Here is a 20,947-nt window from a genome sequence, read left to right as displayed (position 1 = left end):
GTGGGAAACTGATCACAAGGATCAACCTAGAGCCCCCTCCCGGGGGTACAAACAATGGAAAAGTGAGTGGGGGGTGACAGAGGACGATGTAAGGTATTAAAATAATCTATAACTTATCAATCGCATGGGAGGGTGGGTGGGGGAGGGAGGGAGAAGAAATGGAGAGCTAATATCAGGGGCTCAAGTGGGAAGAGAATGCTTTGAAAATGATGGTGGTTTCCCTCAAAACTATCTGCTACTAAAATATGCCCCATAGATAAAGCCATTGCTAGAGATGCTACTCCAGTAGCACATCTGGACAGCAGCAGCTTACCTTAACCACTTCCTGTAGACGCAGCTCACCTCTGTACCATAAACTGTTCTCAGTATCTTGAAAGACCAATTTCTACTCAGGTACTCATTTCCTTGTTAGTAATTCACCTTTCTGATGTTCTTTTTTTAAACCAGCCATCCCCTCCCTCACAAAGGGAGAGATTTCATCCAACTTCTAGTATCTGAACGACCTTTAATATTTTGTTCCCATTTGCTTTTGCCTGTATTACACTGTTGGTTATCTCCACCTCCAAAAAACAGCCACTACTTTCCATTTCACAACCTTCCATTCCCTTCAATTTTCCCTAATCCTCCACTGCCTTCATTCCTGGCCCTTTCCTCTTTGTCTTACTTCCTTTGCTTGGGGGCTTCAAAGATTTTACAAGACCTGATTTCCAGCTTCTACGTTGGAGCCATGGTTACCTTGCCCAAAAGAGTAGAAAGTGGGATTGCCTCCTTGATTCCACCACCAACTTCTGGAGTCTCATCGTCAACTGAAAGATGATGCCTTGCAGGTTGCGTAGCACTGGAACTTTCTAGAGTAATGAATGGCTCTACTGTCAGGTTTTTCTGGGCTCGGTCTCTCCTGAATTATACACTACGCCTACTAGAGCCCCACTACCACTATATTGCAGAATGCCTATGACCCTAGAGTTACTATAGCACATATTGAGACAATAGTTTTACTCTACAGTAGATAGGAACTCACCCCAACAATAGTTTGATAATAAAGACAAAAAAAGAAAATGATGATGGCAGCATATGTGCAAATGTGCTTGACACACTGGATGAATGTATGGATTGTGATAAGAGATGTAAGAGCCACCCAATAAAAGTATCTAATAATAATGATAAAAGGATTAGCAATGTCGTTTGAATCAAAGCCTGTGATGCCTCAGCTGAACCTTTAAAAGAAATCAGCTAAGTCAAACTGTTAGGTGAATGAAGGACTGCAATCGGGCAAGGAAAAGCCAGAAGACTTTATTGATAGGAGAGACCATCAGAGGGAAGGGCCGAGCCCAGAACAAGCATATTCGGGACAGGAAACCAGGAGGAGGCCAGGGCCTGCAGAGTGAGGTTTCAGGCCATTCATTGTGAGAGCTGATGCGAGAGGCCCCCCAGGGCAGGTCACAGATCGTCTTGCCATCCACACACATAGAACGGCACGGGTTCTCTCCCTTTGGGACCACCAAGGCTGTGAGGCTTTTTAAGTGGAGAGGTGGCATGATCAGATTTAAGATTCACCAAATCATATCGAGGGAATAACCTGGAGAAAGAAACTCCAAGGAATAGTAGCAGTGTTGGTTCAGGTCCTAGAGATATGGGCTTAGACAAATACAGAGGTGACAGTCAGTGGAAATGAGAAAATATATTTGAGAATGACCTAAGAGATAAAATAGAATCTGATGATTGTGTGTGGGTGTAAGTAATATAATGGGTTGGGTAATAAATAGGGTCATTCCTGATTGACTACAGTGATCACTGGTACCATTGACTGAAACAATACAAAAGAATGAGCAGAATTGGGTTCAGCTACATTCGAGAAACTCCAACATACAGAAGTTTAAACTGGAAGGAAAATTGTTTTCTTACAAACGGAAGGACAAAAGATATATTCCATTTTATGTCCCAGAGATCAAGAAGGAAGAAACAGTGAAAATTGCACATACTTCTCACTTTAAGAACATTTTCCGACTGCCCTGTAATGACATGGCCTCACTGATTGCAAGTCATTGTTAAATGTTATTGCATGGGTTGTTATGTTAGACAGGGTTCTCTAGAGAAACAAAACCAGGACACTAATAATTACATATATTTATATAAATAGATAGATAACATAAGAAGTAAAGTTAATTTATCTATAAAGCAGTACAAATGGCTCAGTGCAACTCACTCCCATGAGACAGCTAATACACTGGCAGTTCTTAAAGTCTTGAGGGTCACCGGGTAGTCCTCTGTAGAGCAATTTAGGCTATCTGGCCACAGGCAGCAAACAGCAAGGCAGGTTACCAATAGTCAGCCAGATGACAGGGTCTGACAGTCCCCAGCTCAGGAGATGTAAATTCCAGTAGCATGAAGTAGGTCATGAAGGAACCTCAAACTACAGCAACATAGTCCATGGGTTAGGTGTCCCACAGGTAGTGTAGCTGGAAAATTGAGGCAGAGAACAAGCAAGGCAGCCACATACTGGTCCGATGATCAAAGAGCAAGAGACAACAAAGGCGAGGCTCACAGAGCCATTTATCTCTCCGCCCTTCAATTAATCCCACATGTGTTCATTGGCCATGTTGGCACAATAAACCTTAACTTTCTCAGCTGTGGACCATAGCTCCAACAGGAGACACAGCCTGGGCTTGTGCCACACACACAATGGTTACACTTGAGCCTCTTGTGGCAGCTGCTGGGTCAATCCATCTCAGCGATGTTCGCGTTTATCCTTTAGTCTATGATACAGTTTATTGCATCTATTGGTTTCTAGCTCTTAAACTGGTCTTGCCTCCTGAAGATAAATCCCATTTTGACCATGTATACGTCATGTTTGTTTGTTGCCAGTCCTGTTGCTCTTATGGCTAATGATAGGATCCTTTTCTCATATATTTATTGGCCATTCGGATCTCTGCCTTTGTGAAACTTCTATTCGGGTCCTTTGCCCACCTCCTCAATGGGCTACTAGTTTTTTTTTTCTTATTGTAGGCTAACAGAGTATTGCAGATTTTAGTAATAAGGTCTTTGTCTGATATGTCATTGCTAAAGATGTTTTCCCAGTCTGTAGGCTCTTATTACTCTCTAGGCCAATGGTTCTCAACCTGTGGGTTGCGACTCCTTTGGGGGGGGTCAAAGACCTTTTCACAGGGGTCGCCCGATTCATAACAGTAGCAAAATTACAGTCATGAAGTAGCAACAAAAATAATTTTATGGTTGAAGGGTCACCACAACATGAGGAACTGTATTAAAGGGTTGGGGCATTAGGAAGGTTGAGAACCACTGCTCTAGGCAAATTCTTTCCATGCACACAGGTGTTTTATCTTCAGTATATCCAGCCTGTCAATTTGTGTCTCCTCTGTGTTTGTGTCCTTTCCTATTTCTGATAGCCTATGTATTCCCTGTGTCAAAGTTCTCAGGTTTGTCCCAATTCCCTCATTAATGGCCCTAATAGTTTGGGGTTTTACCTCAAGGTCTGTGATTAACCTTGAGTTTATTCTTCAGCATGGAGTAAGGTAAGGGTCTTGCTTCATTTTTCTGCAGGTATATATCCATTTTTCCCCGGCACCACTTGTTGAAGAGGGTATCCATTTCCCATTTGATATTTTTGGGACCCTTATCAAAGATCAGTTGTCTGTATGCTGATGTTTTTACTTCTGGGTTTTCAGTTTCATGTTTTTCTTTATGTGAAATCCAGGATAGGTACATCTGTAGATTCAAGAAAGGGGTTAGTAGTTTCTCAGGGGTAGAACAAGGGAGTTTGGGGGAGAAATGGGAAGCCAATAATAACGAGTATAAGACTGAAGAAAATGTTCCCAAATGGATTGTGGCGATGACTGTACAACTCTTTATTACGCTTAAACCATCGAATTGTATGATATGTAAATATGTCAATAAAATTTTTATAAAGTTAAAGACATGTACTCTGAAAAATCAAAAACACCGAGAGAAATTTTAAAAGGGTAAATAAGTGGAAAGGCACTCCATGTTCACAAATTGCTAAATTCAGTATTACAGAGATGGCAAGCACACCCCCAAACCTCCACCCCGGTGAGTGACAAGTTCAATGGATCCCTGTCAAAACAGCAGCAGGACTTTTCATAGAAATTGCCAAGCTGATCCTAAAATTTATATAGAAATGCAACAGACCAAAAGTAGTGAAACTCATTAAAAAAGATAAAGGTGATGGAGTTACACTATCCAATTTCAAAACTAACGCTAAAGCCACAGTAACCAAGACAGTGTGGTAATAGTGCAGGTATGGCAGTGGGACAAAATCAAGAGTCCAGAAACAAACCCTGACATGTACATTCAACTGATTTAGACAAGGGTGTCAGGGCAACTCCACGGGAAAGAGTGGTCTTTTTAATCAGCAGAGGTAGATGTTCACATGCAAAAAACAAAGTCAACTGATTTTCAAAATCAGCGAAAGACTTGCCTGGGCATTTGATCTAGGAAGATCCATGAATACTTGTCTGCCGAGGAAGAGCGAGAGGCTCGACTTCATTAATCATCAGGGGAATGAAAAATCAAAACCGCAGTGAGATACCACTACATAACCATTTAAAAATGGCAGTCCATTTAAAAATAACTACAAGTGCTTTCAGGAGAAATGACAACCGTCCTCCATCGCTTATATAAATGTGAGACCGTATAGTCACTTTGGAAAACAATTAAGCATTTCTTTAAAAGCTGTGCTCTGCCGTGTAAACAACCTGGTGGAACAGCGTAGAATGGATTGTCCCACGGGTTTCCAAGGCCATGAAGTTTTGGAGGAATTGCCACCCCTTTTCTGGCAGAATGACCGATGGGTTTGAACCACCCACCTGTTGGTTAGCAGCAAACCGGGCTTTAACCACTGCTCTCTCAGGGCTCCCTCCCAAAACACACCAATTCCACTGCCACTGAGTCCCTTATGACTCGAGGGGCCTTGTATAGGGTTTCTATGACTTTACATCTTCAAAGGTGCAAACAGCTTCATTTTTCTCCCCAGGGGCAGCTGGTGGGTTTGAACTGCTGATCTTGCGGTTAGTGGCCTAACCACAACACCACCAAGACTCACTCTGAGCTTCCTTCCAAAAAACTAAACTCACTGCCATCTAGTCAACTCTGACTCACGGTGATCCTGTAGGACAGGGCAGAAATGTCCCTGTGAGTTTCTGAAACTGCTAACTCCCCTGGTGGACAAAGCCCAGTCCTTCTCCAAGGAGTGGCTGGTGGTTTCCAACTGCGGACTTCAAATTAGCAGCCCAATGCGTGACCACGATGCCACCAGGCTCCTCAGAGCTTCCTTACAGTCCAGCTCCCAGGTATCTAGCCAAGAAAAACAAACACGTGAGAATGTATACATGAATATTCATAGCAGTATTATTATAGACAATATGAATGTCAATCAACTAGTAAGTAAATATAAAGTGATATATTCATAGTTAATACTATTTATTCAGCCATAAGAAGGAAAAAGTACTGATACATGCTCTCACATGGATGAACCATGAAAACATACTAAACAGAAGAAGGCAGAGGCACAAGGCTACATCATGTGTTATCCTATTGATATGCAATGTTCAGAAAAGGCACAGAGACCGGAAACAGCAGGTGTGGTCTGGGTTAGTTGGGTCAGGAGCAGAGACAAGCTGCAAGTGGGCATGAAGAAACCATTTGTGGTGACCACAGTGTTCTACAGGTGGATTGTGCCGATGGCCATACAATGCCACAAGTTTACGAAGAATCATTGAATTACTCACTTAGAAAGAATAGATGGGCTTTATGGTAGGTAAATTGTACCGAACTGAAGATTTTGAAAAAGAAGAAGAGCTTTCTTAGGAATAGAGGTAGAGCATCCTGAAAACAGAAAAAGGGGCTAGCAAACCACCAACAGAGACCCAAATTAAATTCAATGTATCATTTCATCAATTATTTATTAACTACAAAGGTGGAAATGGTAGCTTTATAGTGGAGACACCAGGTGATCAAAGTTAGCATCATGTATCGAGGCAAAATGGCATCATGGGAATCCTGTATCATGCAGTCAGAATGAAACCCTCATTTTTGTGGCATTTCTTCACAAAAATCCCTGCTCCAAATCTCATCAGGAGGGAACATCAGACACATCCCAAGTGATGGGCTGTCTATAAATAACTGGCCTGTATTCTTTGCAAAAGTCAAGGTCAGGAAAAAATGCAAGACTGAGCAACTGTTTGTTCCAAATTAAAGAAAATAGAGATATGACAGCCAAATGAATGTGTACTCTTGGATTGCATCCTGAACTGGAAGAACCATAATGGTTATGAATGACATTATTAGGCCAAGTGACAAACTTTGACTCAAGTCTGTAGATTAGATAATGGCATTATAGCAATGTTAAGTTCCCTAAATGTGCTAACTGTATTATGCTAAGGGAGGAGAATGCTCTTGTTTTTATGACATGCTCACTTAAGACTAAAGTCCTAGGACTTTAGGACTTGAGATAGTTAATGTTTATTTGTGCCAACCTGGCCAATAAACACGTGGGGTTAATTGAAGGGTGGAGACATAAATGGCTTGGTGAGCCTTGCCTTTCTAGTTTTCTGGTCTCTTGCTTTGTGATGGTCGGACCAGGGTGCAGTTGCTTTGCCAGTTCCCTGCTTCAGCTGGCAAGGCTCACTTCCTGCAAGACGTCCCTGAGGAGAAGCCGCATGGACCTACCCTGATGCAGCCCTGGGTGCTGGAGCAGCTGTGTGGAGACACCTGCCAGCACTGAGATGCTTACACGTTCACTGTTTGGCTTTTCCTCCTACAGTCGTCATCATAGTGTGTGTTTTGTGAGGTGGAGGAGGACTTTGTGGATTGGTGTTGGACATTTGGGCTAATTTTGGACTTGTGGGCTTGGGCAGCACTTGGTTGGGATGTTTTCTTGATGTGCACTTACCCTTTATATAAAACTCTCTTATACATATGAGTTTCTGTGGATTTATTTCTCTGAAGTACCCAGACTAACAAAGGGCCACAGTGTCTCCAACCTACTTTTATTGTTTTTTTTTTTCAACCAAACCATTTTATTAGGAGCTAATCCAGACGATTTCATAGCTATATCACATCGAGCAGAATTGTACAATTGTTCCCAGTCTGTTTCAAAACATTGTCTTCCTTCTTAACGTCCTTTAAAAAGAACACACATATCACTTCTGCTTACATTTCATGGACCAGGACTTACAATGGCCATATCCAGTCGAAAGGCTGAAAATTTTGGTCTTGATTGTAGCTGGACAGTCTATTGCTGGAATTTTATTCCTATTGGAGAAGAAGGAAATGGTTTTGCAAGACAACAAGCAATTTCTCTCACAGGTGCATAGTAGCTAAATTGGGCAATTCCATTTTAATATTTGAGCTGAATTTCTAAAACACAGTTGTCAATTGGGTATCTGGAATTCTGCTATAAATAGTGGTGGCATTCCCAGTTCTGCTTAAAGGCCTATTTAGAAGTAAAAGTAGTTAAACCGGTGTTCACTTTTGAAAAAGACAATGGAAAACTAGAGGAGAGTCCCTTGTATCTTGTAAACTAAAATTTGTATGTAAAACCCATATTTTCAAGTATCTACTATGCATCACCTCCTGGTTGTCCTGCTGGCGCCTCAAAGCCAGCGTGGCCCGCTCTGCTGTTTCACTAGTCCCTCCAGTCTTCAGCGGCTCAAGCTACTTATGTTGCTGTTAACAACCCAGCTCCAAGCCCTTGTCTACTGTAGGATCTTGTTTAAGTCACTTAATTACCCAGTGCCAGTGTCTTTTTTAGGATACAAAATAGAAATACTAACTTCTCACTCAGGGTTGCTGTAACATTTAAATAAAATAAAGCACACGGTATTCATTAGAAGGTCCCGAATGGGGTGGGAGAAAACTGTAGAAAACTCAAAATCATGAAAAAGACCAGACTTATTGGTCGGATAGAGACAGGTAGAACCCCTAAGACTGTGCATGACCTTTAGTCACCCTTGCTTTCAATCCATAGTTCTGTAACATTGGGGAGGTACACACACCTGAGAATGAGCAATCATTTGAGATCCCAAAGGAAGCACTGACCCAAGGACCACATCCAGAAGGGTCAGGAAGGAATGAGGAGTGGAAACAGGAACCAGGGGGATGAGGTGGAATAAGTGAGGCTGTAGTGAGTGAGCTGAAACACAATGTGTAGGAATCTCAGAATGGAAAATGGGTGATCTAGTCTATAAAGCTGCATCTAATTCACAGTAAAAAGTAAAAAAGAAAAAAAGGTGCCAGGCTCTTGAGTGAATTAGTATTAAGGAAGCAGTTTAGTGATATCTGATATGAAATGAAATTTGTGGCTCAATTGTATGGCTGGGTATCTTTCCCAGTTGCACGATGCTTCTATTTAGCTTTGGGGGTGGGGGAGAGAGTAAGTTACTTTATTGACTAAAAGAAGTTCATCCAAGTGAATGCTGTCACTTTACTCCACTTTAACAAATGATCTGAGCTTTAGTTCACAAGGCAAGAGCCACTGCGGTGGGGGCAGAGGAATCAGACAGGTGGTTACAGCAAGTCAAAAGGGACTTGTAAGGTGCGAGAGGCACCAGCAGGGCTAGAATGGCGGGGCTAGCTGGGAAAGGAGGCCAGGTCTGTGGGTGGTGCTCCCAGTCGCAGTCTGTTCAACACCTCTGGGGTACTTTTACCTACACATCTCCTGGGGTGACCAGGTGGTGATCATGTTCCGAACTCCAGTCAGTGTACTTGTCTGTTTGTTGTCCTTGGCTCTTGTGTGTTGTGATGCTGGAAGCTATGCCAAGAGAATTCCAAATACCAGCAAAGTCAACCATGGTGGACAGGTTTCAGCAGAGCTTCTGGACTAAGACAGACTAGGAAACAGGATTTAGCAATCTATTTCCAATAATAACAATGATAATAATAATAGAACACTTCACTGATTCTCCAATAGTAACAGGAAAGGTGAACCAGTCTACAAGAGGTTTCCAAACTTGTTAGGCTCACTGCCCCCTCTTCTGATAAAAAATTACTCAGTGTCCCCTTGACAATGAAAGCCAATGAAAAAATACAGCCCAGGATCCAGGAGGAAATGTTGGCTTGTTTTTGCAGGCCCATCCTCATCATTCCAGCGCCCCCAGGGTGCGATGTGGCACATTTTGGGAAACACTGGACTCTACACCCACGAATAAAGGTCCTGCAGAAGGTATTTCTACATATGCATTTTTATGTGCTACATCCACATCCGTTAATAAAGAACATTCGGTAGGGGTGGGGTGTTTTCCGTGTTATCTAGGGATCGGAAGGGGTTTCAAAAGTTGGTAGAAAAATGGGACTGAAACAAGAAAGTTCCCTGCACAGTGTATGATTTACAAAACAATATCCTTCCTACATTCAAGAAAGAAACCCGTAGGCCCTAAGGCTTAGAGGTAGGAGTGGCAGGTTGTCAGATTAAGCTCCGTTGTACACCTGGACCCCAGAGTCGCTGTGAGTCGGAACCTAACGACAACAGTCCGTAACAGTTTGCACAGCGCTCAGGAGTGTTTTGTCGCAATCCTCCTACAGGCAGACGAGGTGACCAGACTGCAAATGGTGTGGTGCCCTTCTCCGCCAGGAGTGGGGTGTGGCTTCCTGGAGAGTAACTTTACGGTTGTCGCACTCCCAGGTCCCAGCTGGGGCCTCGCTCCGCCCAGCTCAGCAAGCATGCGCCGTCGCCGGGCTCCGCGTCAGAGGGCTGCGTCACGACGCCGGGCGGCGTCGGCAGTAGGAAGGGCCGCCTCCGGTCCTACGTCACCAGCCTGCGCCGGCGCCGGCGCGGAGTACCATGCTGCCCGCTGGGCGCCGGTGTTCAGTGTTGCTTCAGCTGCAGCCCCTTCGGAAGCCACTGGGCTTTGGGCTTCTACGTAGCCTTGGGCGAGAACCTTTTGGGGGAACGCAGTCACTTTCCATCCGGTCCTCGCCTAGAGACGTGCGGGATGGAGCCGGACGACACCAGGCCGTGCGAAGGAAATCTCTGCGCTCAGGGTCGCCTCCGGTGCTTGCTTCGCGCCCCGCCATTGGGATTAGATGTCTTTCCTCTTTGGAGAGCCTCAGGCCACTGGCGCCGCGGGGGGTGTCACCCCTTGGTGATCGCGAGGACTCGAACGGCGACCGGCGCCACTCGGATCCCGCATCCCAAGCACCCGAGGGTCACTCCCAGCCCGCTACTGAGATCCCCAAGCTTGCCGACTCTTTTTCCTGTTCCACTTCCAGGGAGGCCCCCTTTCAGGCTGGGGAGCTGATTTTAGCGGAGACTGGCAAGAGAGAAAGGCATTATAAGAAATTGTTTAGGTTGAGTAACAGCGGACATTTAAATAGTAACTGGGGGTTAGTCCCGTTCAGCGAGATCGTGGGGAAGTTCCCGGGTCAGTTGCTCGTGAGTTCCTCCGGTAAGCAGTTCATGCTAAGGAGACCGGCATTGGAAGACTATGTGTTACTGATGAAAAGAGGGCCTACCATTTCATATCCAAAGGTAATGCGACCGGGTTTGGGTGTGTATTGGTGCCAGAAGGAACTAGAGTAAGAAGGGCTGCAGCCCTGGTGAAAACTTGCTTAATCCTCCAATGCCGAGCAAGGAGTAACTTATAAAAAGCACACCTCAGAACGTTTGCATTCTTCTCAGCCTGTTATTTTTATTTCTTTATCTGTTGCCAATGAATATGGCTCTTGCCCACATTGTCATGAAGAGGACCGTGTTCCTAATTTTAGGAAGAAACTCAGATGACAATTTTAAAGATTTACCCAAAGTAAGTTCGGACTTACCTTTGGTATGACTGACATGGTCTTACTCTCCTAAGACTACCCTGGCCTCATTTTAATTCTAAGAATCAATGCTTCTTCCAGTATAATTCTTCCCGTTTACTGCTTCTTCACACCTAATTCCTGACTTGGGCAAATTACTGCGCCTTTCTGGTCGGCTCATCTTTAAAATGGGAATGATGAAACTTGTCTCATAGTATTCTCTTTTAAACAAGATATTATATGGATGTAGTTTGCAGAGTTGTGGAAGCGTGGGACATGTAGAAACGTTTCAGTAAACAGCTTATGTATTATCTTCCATGCTGCTTCCTATCGAGTTAGCAAGGTAATTCTTCAGATGTAGAGTTTGGCACATGGATGCACCTGTCGACCACTAGTATAGAGTTTCATCATTTTGTGCAGAGATGAAGGAACCACTTTCTAATTCGTCTTCCTGCCTCTACCTGGTTTTCTTCTACCCGAGTGCATCCTCTTTTCACCTTCAAATTTATCTTCCTAAGGTGCCAGTTCTGTCACCGAAGTGACATGCCCCAGATGCTTACCAGGTCTAATTCAGATGCCTAAGGTGGGCATTCAAGTCTCTCCTGTCTCCCTGGTGAAGATAGGCCAACTGTGTTCTGCCTCGGTTTCATTTAAAGGAGCCCTGCTGCCATTGTGGGGCTGCTGTCAGGCCAGCAGTTCCAACCTCCAGCAGCGCCTTGGGAAATAAATAAGGCTGTTGGCCCCTCTTCAGAAACCTTGTAAAAGGCCATATTGAGTTGGAATTTATTTATTTTACTTTAAAGCTGTTTCTATCTTGTAGTTTGTTTTTTTTTTAATCCCTTGTGCCCTTAAACTGGGTTAGTCTGCTGGTTTCTTCATACTCTTGGACTTTTTGTGTATAATTCCAGGATTATATTGAAATACTGCCTTATTTGTTAATAGATTCTTGAACCTATCTAAGTTTACCAACCAAATTACAAACTCTGTAGGCTTCAAAAGTCTAAGCCATTTTTTTTTTAGCTCCCTTCCTTTCCATCCCCAATGTTGTATTAGGAACAGAGTGTTTGGCACATAGGCGTATTGATCGGTTACTGAGTCACCCTACTGTGTTTCAATAATAGGATATGAACATGATGCTATTGATGATGAATGTCCACCCAGGTGATACTGTTTTGGAAGTTGGTTCGGGCTCTGGTGGAATGAGTTTATTTTTATCCAAAGCAGGTAAGTGAGCTTGGGATAAACTCATGAGCTACATCTCCTAAAGCTGAGCAAACACGCAGCAATTTCACTCCTAGATATTCACCCCACAGCAACATGTTCTTGTATGCCCCAATAAGCAAGTCCGAGAAAGTAGCTCTTCCGGGTTGCATGCCATAGAATGGCTTTCTCCAGTGCTAGTTTTCTTGCTAGTTTCTTATTAAAGCTCTGTGGGAGGCTCCCCACCCATTTCAGCTGGGTACACAGGCTTGTGGTGTGATCCCAGCCTCTTCCTTCCATATTCTTCATCTCATTTTATTTGTCACTGACACTGAGGGACTGCTAGTCCCGTAAGTCACCCAGGCTCTGTCTTGTTCCTATGCTGTTGTATGCCAGGTCTGAACTGCCCTTCCTTAACCCCCACTTCCCAGCTAACTGCTCAGCCTTAATTCATGCCATTTCCAAGGGGCTGCTTCTGCCTGTGTTCGTCTCCTGTATGCATTCGTGTGGCCCATGCTTATGAGATGCGGTCATATTTCTCACACTGCCATGTACTCATTTGTTGAACTGGATGCCTAATTATTAGACTCCTTACTGTGATCTTCCGGAGGGCAGGGATCATCTTTTGATCTCCCCAGTGTTTAGCAGAGTTATTCATTAATTTATGTGGAATGAGAGAATGAATTCATATTTGAGTTTGCCAGATTGGGAAATGAGTCATAGATACTCCATCCAAGTTGCTGTTTCCAGTAATGTTGGAAAACCTGAAACAGCCCTGTCTTTCTGCTGCGGAGCTGGGTGGGTGTGGATTGCCCACCTCTCAGCCCGCAGTCCAGCACTCACTGGGATGGACCCCTCCCATCACAGGAAGTAACTGGCAGTGAGACCATCTCTGAAGCGAGAAGTAGGGGCTCCGAGAGCGGATGGAGACTTGTCACCCTGAACTCTTGAATAGGTTTTCATGGACATAGGATACCCTTGCAAAATGATTTTTTGACACTCTGAATAATACTATGAAATACTTTAATTTTTAAAATTGTTTTATTAAGTTGGATCCAAAGGGCGAGTCCTAAGTTTTGAAATAAGAAAAGACCATCATTACCTGGCTAAGAAGAATTACAAACAATGGCGCGATTCATGGAAAGTAAGTCATGCTGCAGAGTGGCCAGACAATGTGGATTTTATTCACAAAGATATTACGGCAGCAGCTGAGGACATGGAATCCTGTACATTTGATGCCGTAAGTTTCCTCACTCAAACGGGTCTTATCTTGTTAATACTGGGGACAAAGAAAACAGAATGGGGCTTCTTTTGTATGAACAAGGGTCTTCAAAATATTACCCTCCTTTCTCTCTCTCAAGGTGGGAAGAGTCGTTTCCTTCTGTGCCCTGTAGTATCACAGTGGGATTTGCGGCCGAGGAACACCTAGTCAAGTGCTGTTTCACAATGAGAAAACCTAGGCTCTACTTCAATAAAACTCATTTTGGTCCTTTTTTATGCTCCCACAGGTGGCTCTGGATATGTTGAATCCTCAAGTTGCTTTACCAGCTTTATACCCAAATCTTAAACAGGGTGGTGTCTGTGCTGTCTACCTAGCAAAGTGAGTACTATATTTTACTTCCTATTGTGATTTTTAGACCCACTTTTATTTCCTGTAAGTGCTAGACTACAATTTCCATGTTGCAACTATATATCCGTCATAGTAAAAGTGTTACAAAATGACACATCCCACAAGTTCAGTTATCCAAACCCAGTGCTGTCAAGTTGATTCCGACTCATCAGAACCCAGCAGGACAGAACCCAACCCACTGCCTGCCCCACAGGATTCCACAGCTGAAATCTTCAGGAAATCCTCTGACACCTCTTCCTCCTGAGGACCCCCCCCTCCCCCCATGCTCGAGGACAGCTGACGTGGTTAGCAGCTGAGCGCCTAACCACCGTACCCCCAGACCTTCTGCATTCAGTCCCCTGCTGTTCAACTCCTCCTTAGCGGAAACGATGGTATAAAATGACTGGCACTTCTTATAATTTGCAGGGAAAGTTTAAAGTCTAATGTGAGCAGCCATGTTAAATTAGGGTCCTCGGGATTCTGTGAAATATAGGAGCTTTCATTGCTACTCTGCCCACCTCTGATGTAACGATAGCATTGCATTTGGGTAAGAGGCATAATGAACTTTCAGTCGAAATTTCAGTGTCTTTTTTCCCCCCCCTTTTCTGAAAGCATCACACAGATTATTGAACTTTTAGATGGAATTCACAACTGTGAACTTGCTCTCTCTTGTGAAAAAATCAGCGAAGTCATTGTCAGAGACTGGTTGGTTTGTCTTTCCAAGCAGAAAAATGGAAATTTATCTCAGAAAGTAGACCCTCAAATCAACACACCATTCCCATTACATTCTCAAAAGAAACTTGGAGTTGAAAGTGAGATGTTTCAAGAGGAGGAGGATGGTAAGCTTCAATTTTATGTTGTCTGTGTGTTTGCAGTTAAAAAAAAAAGAATGGGCATATTGACCCAATGCATTTAAAAAAAGATTCTTAGGCATTTATTTCTCTTATAGGAATGGAAATGTAGTATTTATTCTGTTACATTAAAATCTCTAGAGGCAAAATAATGATTTTTCCTATCTTTTACATAAATTCTGATATTTTTGAAGAACTAAGCTTCCTATAATATTTTTACTTGTCTCTAAGGAAGAACATTGATTGTGAAACACTTTATTCTAAGAAGTATTTTAATTTAGAATAGTGGTTATCACTATAGGAAGGACCCTAATACACAAACAGGATTCGTGATGGCATAGTGGTTACACATCGGGCTGCTCACCTCAAGGCAGCAGTTCAAAACCACCAGCCGCTCTGTGGGAGAAAGATGAGGCTTTCTACTCCTATAAAGAGTTAGAGTCTCAGAAACTCACAGGGGTGGGGTGTCCTACCCTATTCTATAGGGTCGCTATGAGTTGGCATCAACTCAAAAGCAATGAGTTCGGCTCAGCTTTTTTGAATCTGCAAGCAGCTAATATTCCCCCTGTACCCCCGTGCCCCCCCAAAACAAAACAACCTAAGATACTGCTAGAATTCTTTAAAGATCAAAATTTAAGTCCTTGTTGTATATGTACCTTATTTAGTTCTTGAATAAGTTTTCAAATACCCATTGAATGATATGCATATGTTCCTTTGATGTTATCTATGTATAATTTCATCATGTTGCATTAACAAATGTTCATGTCACATAGCAGAGTAGCACCAAAACAAATGCTGGGGGGAAATGGGAGGAAAAGTTACAGTAGAGGCAGTAATTTGCATAGCTTTTGTGACTAAATTATAAAAATTATGTGTAGCTTTTAATTTATATTTTGTTTTACACCAGACGAACCACATTCTGATTTCCCGTATGGATCATTTCCTTATATTGCTAGACCTATACACTGGCAAGCTGGTCACACCGGTGAGTAAATTTTTTTTTTTTTAATTTTATTGGGGGCGGTTATAGCTCTTAAAACATTCCATGCATCAATTTTATCAACCAGATTTGTACATATGTTGCCATCATCATTTTCTAAACATTTACTTTCTATTTGAGCCCTCGGTATCAGCTCCTCTTTTTTCTCTCCCTGGCCCCCTCCCTCCCTTGGGACCCTTGATAAATTATAAATGATCGTTTTTGTATCTTACAGTGACCACTGTCTCCTCCCATGTCTTTGTTGTGTGTCCCCTGGAGGGGGGGACATGCAGCTTAAGGCGTCCGTTACTGTGCTCGGTTCCTCCTTCTCCCCTCCTCCCCCAGTACTTTTTTTAACAGTTTTATTGGTAGGTAATTGACATAGCATACAAGCTAATAGTTTATCGTATTAAAAAGTCGTACAATCCTCACCATCGTCAACTTTAAGGATTTTGAGCATCATGAAATGGTGTTTTTCTTCTAATTATTCTAATGGCCTTGCATCTTCCCTTCTTAACCAGCTTTTCTTGTCAAGCTGAGGAAGTTCAAGGCACCGCCTCGCTGAGTCGTACCCCCGGTGGGAGCCAGTCGACCGAAGACTAGAAAGTACCAATAGAACGGAGCCTTGCAGGTCACTGCTCTTCCGCGGCAGCTGATCTTTGCAGCTGTTACTGTCATCGGGAGAACGTGTGCGTACAATTACGAAAAACAACGGAAACTACAGAATGATGTACAATGTTGCGAAGCTGTTTCCCCCTCCCCTTTGGCCGGTGTCTTGCAGCCTGGTATGCAGTGGTGAGTGCCACACTGAGGTATGCCATCTGTGCTGCACTTAACTTATAGACCACTCCGCAGGTTTGTTTCTGTCTGTGACGTTTGCCGCCGCCTCTTTGTTTGATGGATAACCACTGGCTACTGGAAATAAAGTAGGCATTTGGATCTAAAATGGTTTGTCTCTGTGTACTTCAGGCAATGTCTTAATGGTGTGCATGCAGATTGCAAAGTGCCGGTCAGAAGCGGGAGAACGTGAGGGAATGGTATGGCCACCTGAAAAGCAACCAGAGCTGTCCGGAGACTTGAAGCTTTCATCTTCCCTCTCTCGGCACCTTCAGCTGCTTCAAAGCACATCAGGGTGGTCTACGGTTATGACGTAAATTAAATTTTTGAGGCGATAACATTCTATACAGAGAATTAATTAGAATAGGTTTTATTATCTCTAGGCAGTAGTCTTGAGCCATGGGCTGTTTGAAGAACTTTGCGTATCTTTCCGGAAGCATCTTACATATGCACATGTCTTACCTATCTTTGGGGGGGGAGTTGTAAATGTTTTTTCGCTCACAATGTTGCATGAGACATTCGCTGGTTTTGATATAGCCATAGGATTGATACTCAGGGAGTCCGTAACAAGGGGAAGTGCAGACCTTAAAGAAGGAAGTCGAGATCTGAAAACAAAACCATGCGTTGCTTAGGATTTAAGAATACTGCACATAAGCTTGAACAGAAACTACTGGCTGTTTCAGTCAGTCTCTAGAATAGCTGATGAGTGCAGAGAGGAGGAAGCACACAAAAGACGTACATCCAAATGAAAGCCTGGAGGCTCCACAGCTGAGAAAGAAGACTGCACAGATGTGTAGAGTGGCTCTGATTTCAACACTACAAAGCCATTCGCTGGCAGGCAAACATGTAACAATCTCTTGGCAAGATCGCAAGTTTTCAACTCACTTTCAACCTAAACGATGACAGGTTTTCCTTTCCTCTACCGGCTTCCACTGTGGAGGGACAGAGTCCTGGGTGTAAATATCAAACCACACAGCAGGTTCTCTAAATTAGGAAACATGCCCGGGAAAAGAGAAAAAATTGTCTTAGATTCTCTGGAAATTTAACAGATTTCTAAGTCGCCTGGTGGAAATGAATGAAGGCCCTGCCCCCCTTTGCTGAGTGACTCAGTTCCATGGTCCCAAGGACATTGAGGGACCCAAGGCAGAGAGCTGGGAAAGGCTTCACCGCCGCAATCATTCAAGTTTACACAACTGAGATCTGCAAGTTTTCAAAGTTTAGTCTGACTCAGGAAAACTCAGTCTTTTTTTTGGTAGTAAAATGGGCCACATTAATAAGGCTAAAGGCAAAGAGATTAGAAAAAAAAAAGCCAGGCAAGTCTATATATACCTTTTTCTTTTAAAAGAACGTTCACTAATCTTAGCTATTTCTCTATCTAGCTGAATGTTGAAATGAACAACAAACGTAGATAATGACTATATTGTTTTTCAAAGTAAGTAAGATCATGCACTTGTCAAAAGAGTTCACACACACAAAATTGCTTTCCATCAAAGATACTGAGGAAGAGTCAACCAATTGGGCAGGAAAAGCCTAAACTGTCTAGGACAGTCGGCGTATGTAGTAATCCTATTTTCTCTGCTGAGTGACAGTTCTGCAGTGCTTTTTGGACCCATGGAATCTGCTTTCAGTCTGTAAGGTATGCGGACCTTTGGTGTCAAAGTCACTAAAAGAACACATGTTCTCCATAACTTCAAACATGGCATCAAAGAGTCCACCTCCACAAGACAACTGGAAATGATGTCTTTGTCTACTGGAACCTTCCGGGCGCGAATGGAAGTGCTTCTTGGACCAAGTGTCTTGGTTTTGGCCCAAACATCCAAAGTCTTTAAATAAGGCATCAGCGTTGAAGTTAGATGATTGCCCGAAAGGACCTCAGCTTCTCTGACCGTTACCATTAGTAAAAGCACTTGCTCTTGGTTCCATGAGCACTGCCAGGGTTTCCTTGGCTGCTACCATCTCTGGCTGTTGCTTCAGCTCCCGGGACTCTGGTTTTTGCAGGGTGATGCTTCACACCCAACCTGTGAAAGGCCATTTTGGTGTGGCGTTCTGATGGACTCCAGCGCACCTGAGATGGCATGTCACTTTCAGAGGACAGAGTGAATTCTGTTGTCATTACAATGCAGATTGTGAGGACGAAAACTGACCCGCTGCCCCGGTCTCCTCCGGCTGCCGCCCCCGCCGTTCTCTCACTGGCCCATGTTACTGTAACGTGGTCCTTTCAAGCAGGCTTACAGCGCTTCCATTGATTTAATATAAACCTGTTACAGGTTTTCACATGATAGGGCCTCGCAGGATAGATGCTAGTAAATTGTTTTCCCTTGCGCTAGAATTATTTATGTATTCTAAAAGTAGGCTACCTGTTTCTCAGAATGTGGGAATTTCCCACAAAAACCCCTGCATGTATAGACTTGACAGTCTATGATAAGAGCTAGACCAGGTAGGTTGTAGTAGAGGTGGGTGGGGAGGAGCTACTTTCAAGTCTCTGTTCATCTCCTTACCCTGATGGCCTTGACAGAGTGGAGACAAAAATCATGGTTGGGGTCAAAGGTCCTTTCTAGCTGCCATTAAAAAAAAAAAAAAAAGCTAGATCTGGGTTTCCCAATCCCTGGGAACCAAAGAAACCAAGCTCGCGGCCTCACAGCGCCCTCTGCGGGTTCCCGAGACAAACTGCTCACAGAGCAGAAAGCCTCGTCTTTCTCCAACGGAGCTGCTGGTGGGTTCAAACTGCCGCTTTGCGCAGCCCAACGCGGAACCCCAACACCACCAGGGCTCATCTAAGTACAGTTAATAATACAGATGGCCTTTCTGTGCCTGACATGATTAGGGATGTTTTCAAAATAATGCTGTGGGCCATTTTATGTCCAGGTAACATCAATCGTTATACTTTCAGCTCCCAGAGCCTTCTTATATCTATATGACAGCTCATTTTTCTGTCTGTGCTGGATTACACTTCCCTGCTCGTCTTCTACCTGGAAAGTTTCTACTTAAAATATTGTTTGAACCTTTCCCCTTGTGTAGCATCATCTGATCTTTCTTACTTTTCTTTTGACCCACTCCCCCCATCTGATCTTTCTGAGACTTTAAGCAACCTCTCCTGCTGTTTGCCTAACATCGCTGAAGAACAGAAGTTATTCGGCTCCACGAGACTGAACTATTAGCAGACAGAAATTTTATCTTACTTAATTGTAGAACACTAGTGCCTGGGAAAGCGATATCCCAGAACAGCTTCTTCGTCATATCTGTTGAACAACTGAAGGGTCCCATTAGCACCGTGTCTTCATTGTACCCAGCCCCTATAATGACCAGGCACTGAAACCTGATTACATGAAGCTCACACTCAGGAGACATGCAACTAAGATGTAATAGATATCATACAAGTATCAATATTTTCCCCTGGCAGGAAGTCTTACAAAGTGGCCTGAGATCATTATAAATATAAAAAAGAAATGCCTACGTTTCATGTCAAGATTAATTTTCAGTACTCCTCAAATTCTTTACGTTGGATCGTTAACTTTGCCTCTGGTGGGGTAGTGGGTACACACTTGGCTGCAAACTTCGAGGTCAGTAATTTGAAATGGCTCAGTGTCTGGGGTGGTTGACCTTGGCTCTTGCTTCTCAACACTGAAAGAATTCATGCGGCAGAAACACTTTTGTAAATCCAACTAACTTTTCTGAGGGAAAGGGAAGTTTCAGGCATTTCAGTCTCTGAAGGTACACGCTGTCTCTGGAAATTGTGCAAGGCCACACACATGGGAGAAATCCCACTCTCTGTTCTGCAATAGAGCACCTGAGAGGGGCGTGGCTTGCCCTCGATCTATTTATCCCCTCCTATCTTCACTGGTTGGTGGGGCATGATTGAGGGTATTGGCCAATCTTAGTGGCTGAGTTCAGGTGCACCTATAGGATGTAATGTTGCCGGTGCCTAATGTAGGTGTCTCCACCTGGGCCTAGGTGACCTGCGTCTGAGCCTACTCAGCTTTGGATTGTCCCCAGAGGTGTCTAATGTGTGCCTGATTTCTTTGCAACCCTTTATTGTGGCATGGACAACTAATTTTTGTTTAGCATCGGCATTTGGTGGAGACAACCCCGTTTATCCCTAATCTTTCTACCTTTCAAAACCACCAGCAGCTCTGAGGGAGAAAGAGTGGACTTCCACCTCCCTTAAAGAGCTACAGCCCGGGAAACCCACAGGGCAATTCTACCGTGCCCTGCAGGGTCCCCATGAGTCAGAATTGGCTCAATGGCAGCAAGTTGATGGAAACAGTATTTGACACATGAATATCTCTCTCTTATTTCTCTGCTCCATCTGTGGTTTTTGTTGCAAGGGGTTTGAAGTTGCTTTGATGATTATATTTGTGAACTTCTCGGACAACACCCCAGCCCCCACCCCGTGGCATGTTTGTGTTTTTCTTGACATATGAGGGGGTACCCCCCAAAACAGGATATTTTTTTCCCCCCGAGTCTTGTATTTAATTTTTTTTTTACAAAAATCTTATTTCCTTCAAACTAGGGTGCTGGGCAGGCAAAAGATGGTCTTGTGCTCTTCAAACCAGTTGGCCCACTTCCGTGCCCTCTGAAGGACCTGTCGGCCGTGCATGTCTGGGCCTGAGGGGTGACTGTGCCTACGTGAGCCCGCAGTCTCTCTATCTGCCCGCTCCCTGCTCCCTGCACAGGCTCACCCAGCTACTGAGGGAGCGCAGG

General features: G+C 43.8%; 2 protein-coding genes and 1 pseudogene across 2 annotated transcripts in view; 1 reads left to right on the top strand and 2 right to left on the bottom strand.

Annotated features, from left to right (window-relative positions):
- Window positions 1-10,809, bottom strand: part of WDR43 (WD repeat domain 43) — a 127,370-nt gene extending 116,561 nt beyond the window's left edge. Inside the window, exon 1 of the mRNA XM_045287015.1 lies at window positions 10,792-10,809. Coding sequence (XP_045142950.1) covers window positions 10,792-10,809 — 18 coding nt within the window. The remainder of the gene's footprint in view (window positions 1-10,791) is intronic.
- TRMT61B (tRNA methyltransferase 61B) lies at window positions 10,511-16,330 on the top strand. The gene is made up of 6 exons (XM_030884702.2): window positions 10,511-11,994; window positions 13,020-13,210; window positions 13,479-13,570; window positions 14,192-14,418; window positions 15,338-15,415; window positions 15,931-16,330. Exons 1-6 carry the CDS (start codon window positions 11,895-11,897, stop codon window positions 15,972-15,974), a joined length of 732 nt encoding a protein of 243 aa, XP_030740562.2. The 5' UTR covers window positions 10,511-11,894; the 3' UTR covers window positions 15,975-16,330.
- Window positions 16,331-17,733: 1,403 nt separating this feature from the next.
- LOC115868433 overlaps window positions 17,734-20,947 on the bottom strand; it is a 4,764-nt pseudogene continuing 1,550 nt past the window's right edge.

The sequence above is a fragment of the Echinops telfairi genome, unplaced genomic scaffold, assembly GCF_000313985.2.
Source record: "Echinops telfairi isolate 266 unplaced genomic scaffold, ASM31398v2 ScPeMD7_10;HRSCAF=50, whole genome shotgun sequence".
Classification (NCBI taxonomy): domain Eukaryota; kingdom Metazoa; phylum Chordata; class Mammalia; order Afrosoricida; family Tenrecidae; genus Echinops; species Echinops telfairi.
This window is presented reverse-complemented; position numbering and strand designations above follow the sequence as displayed.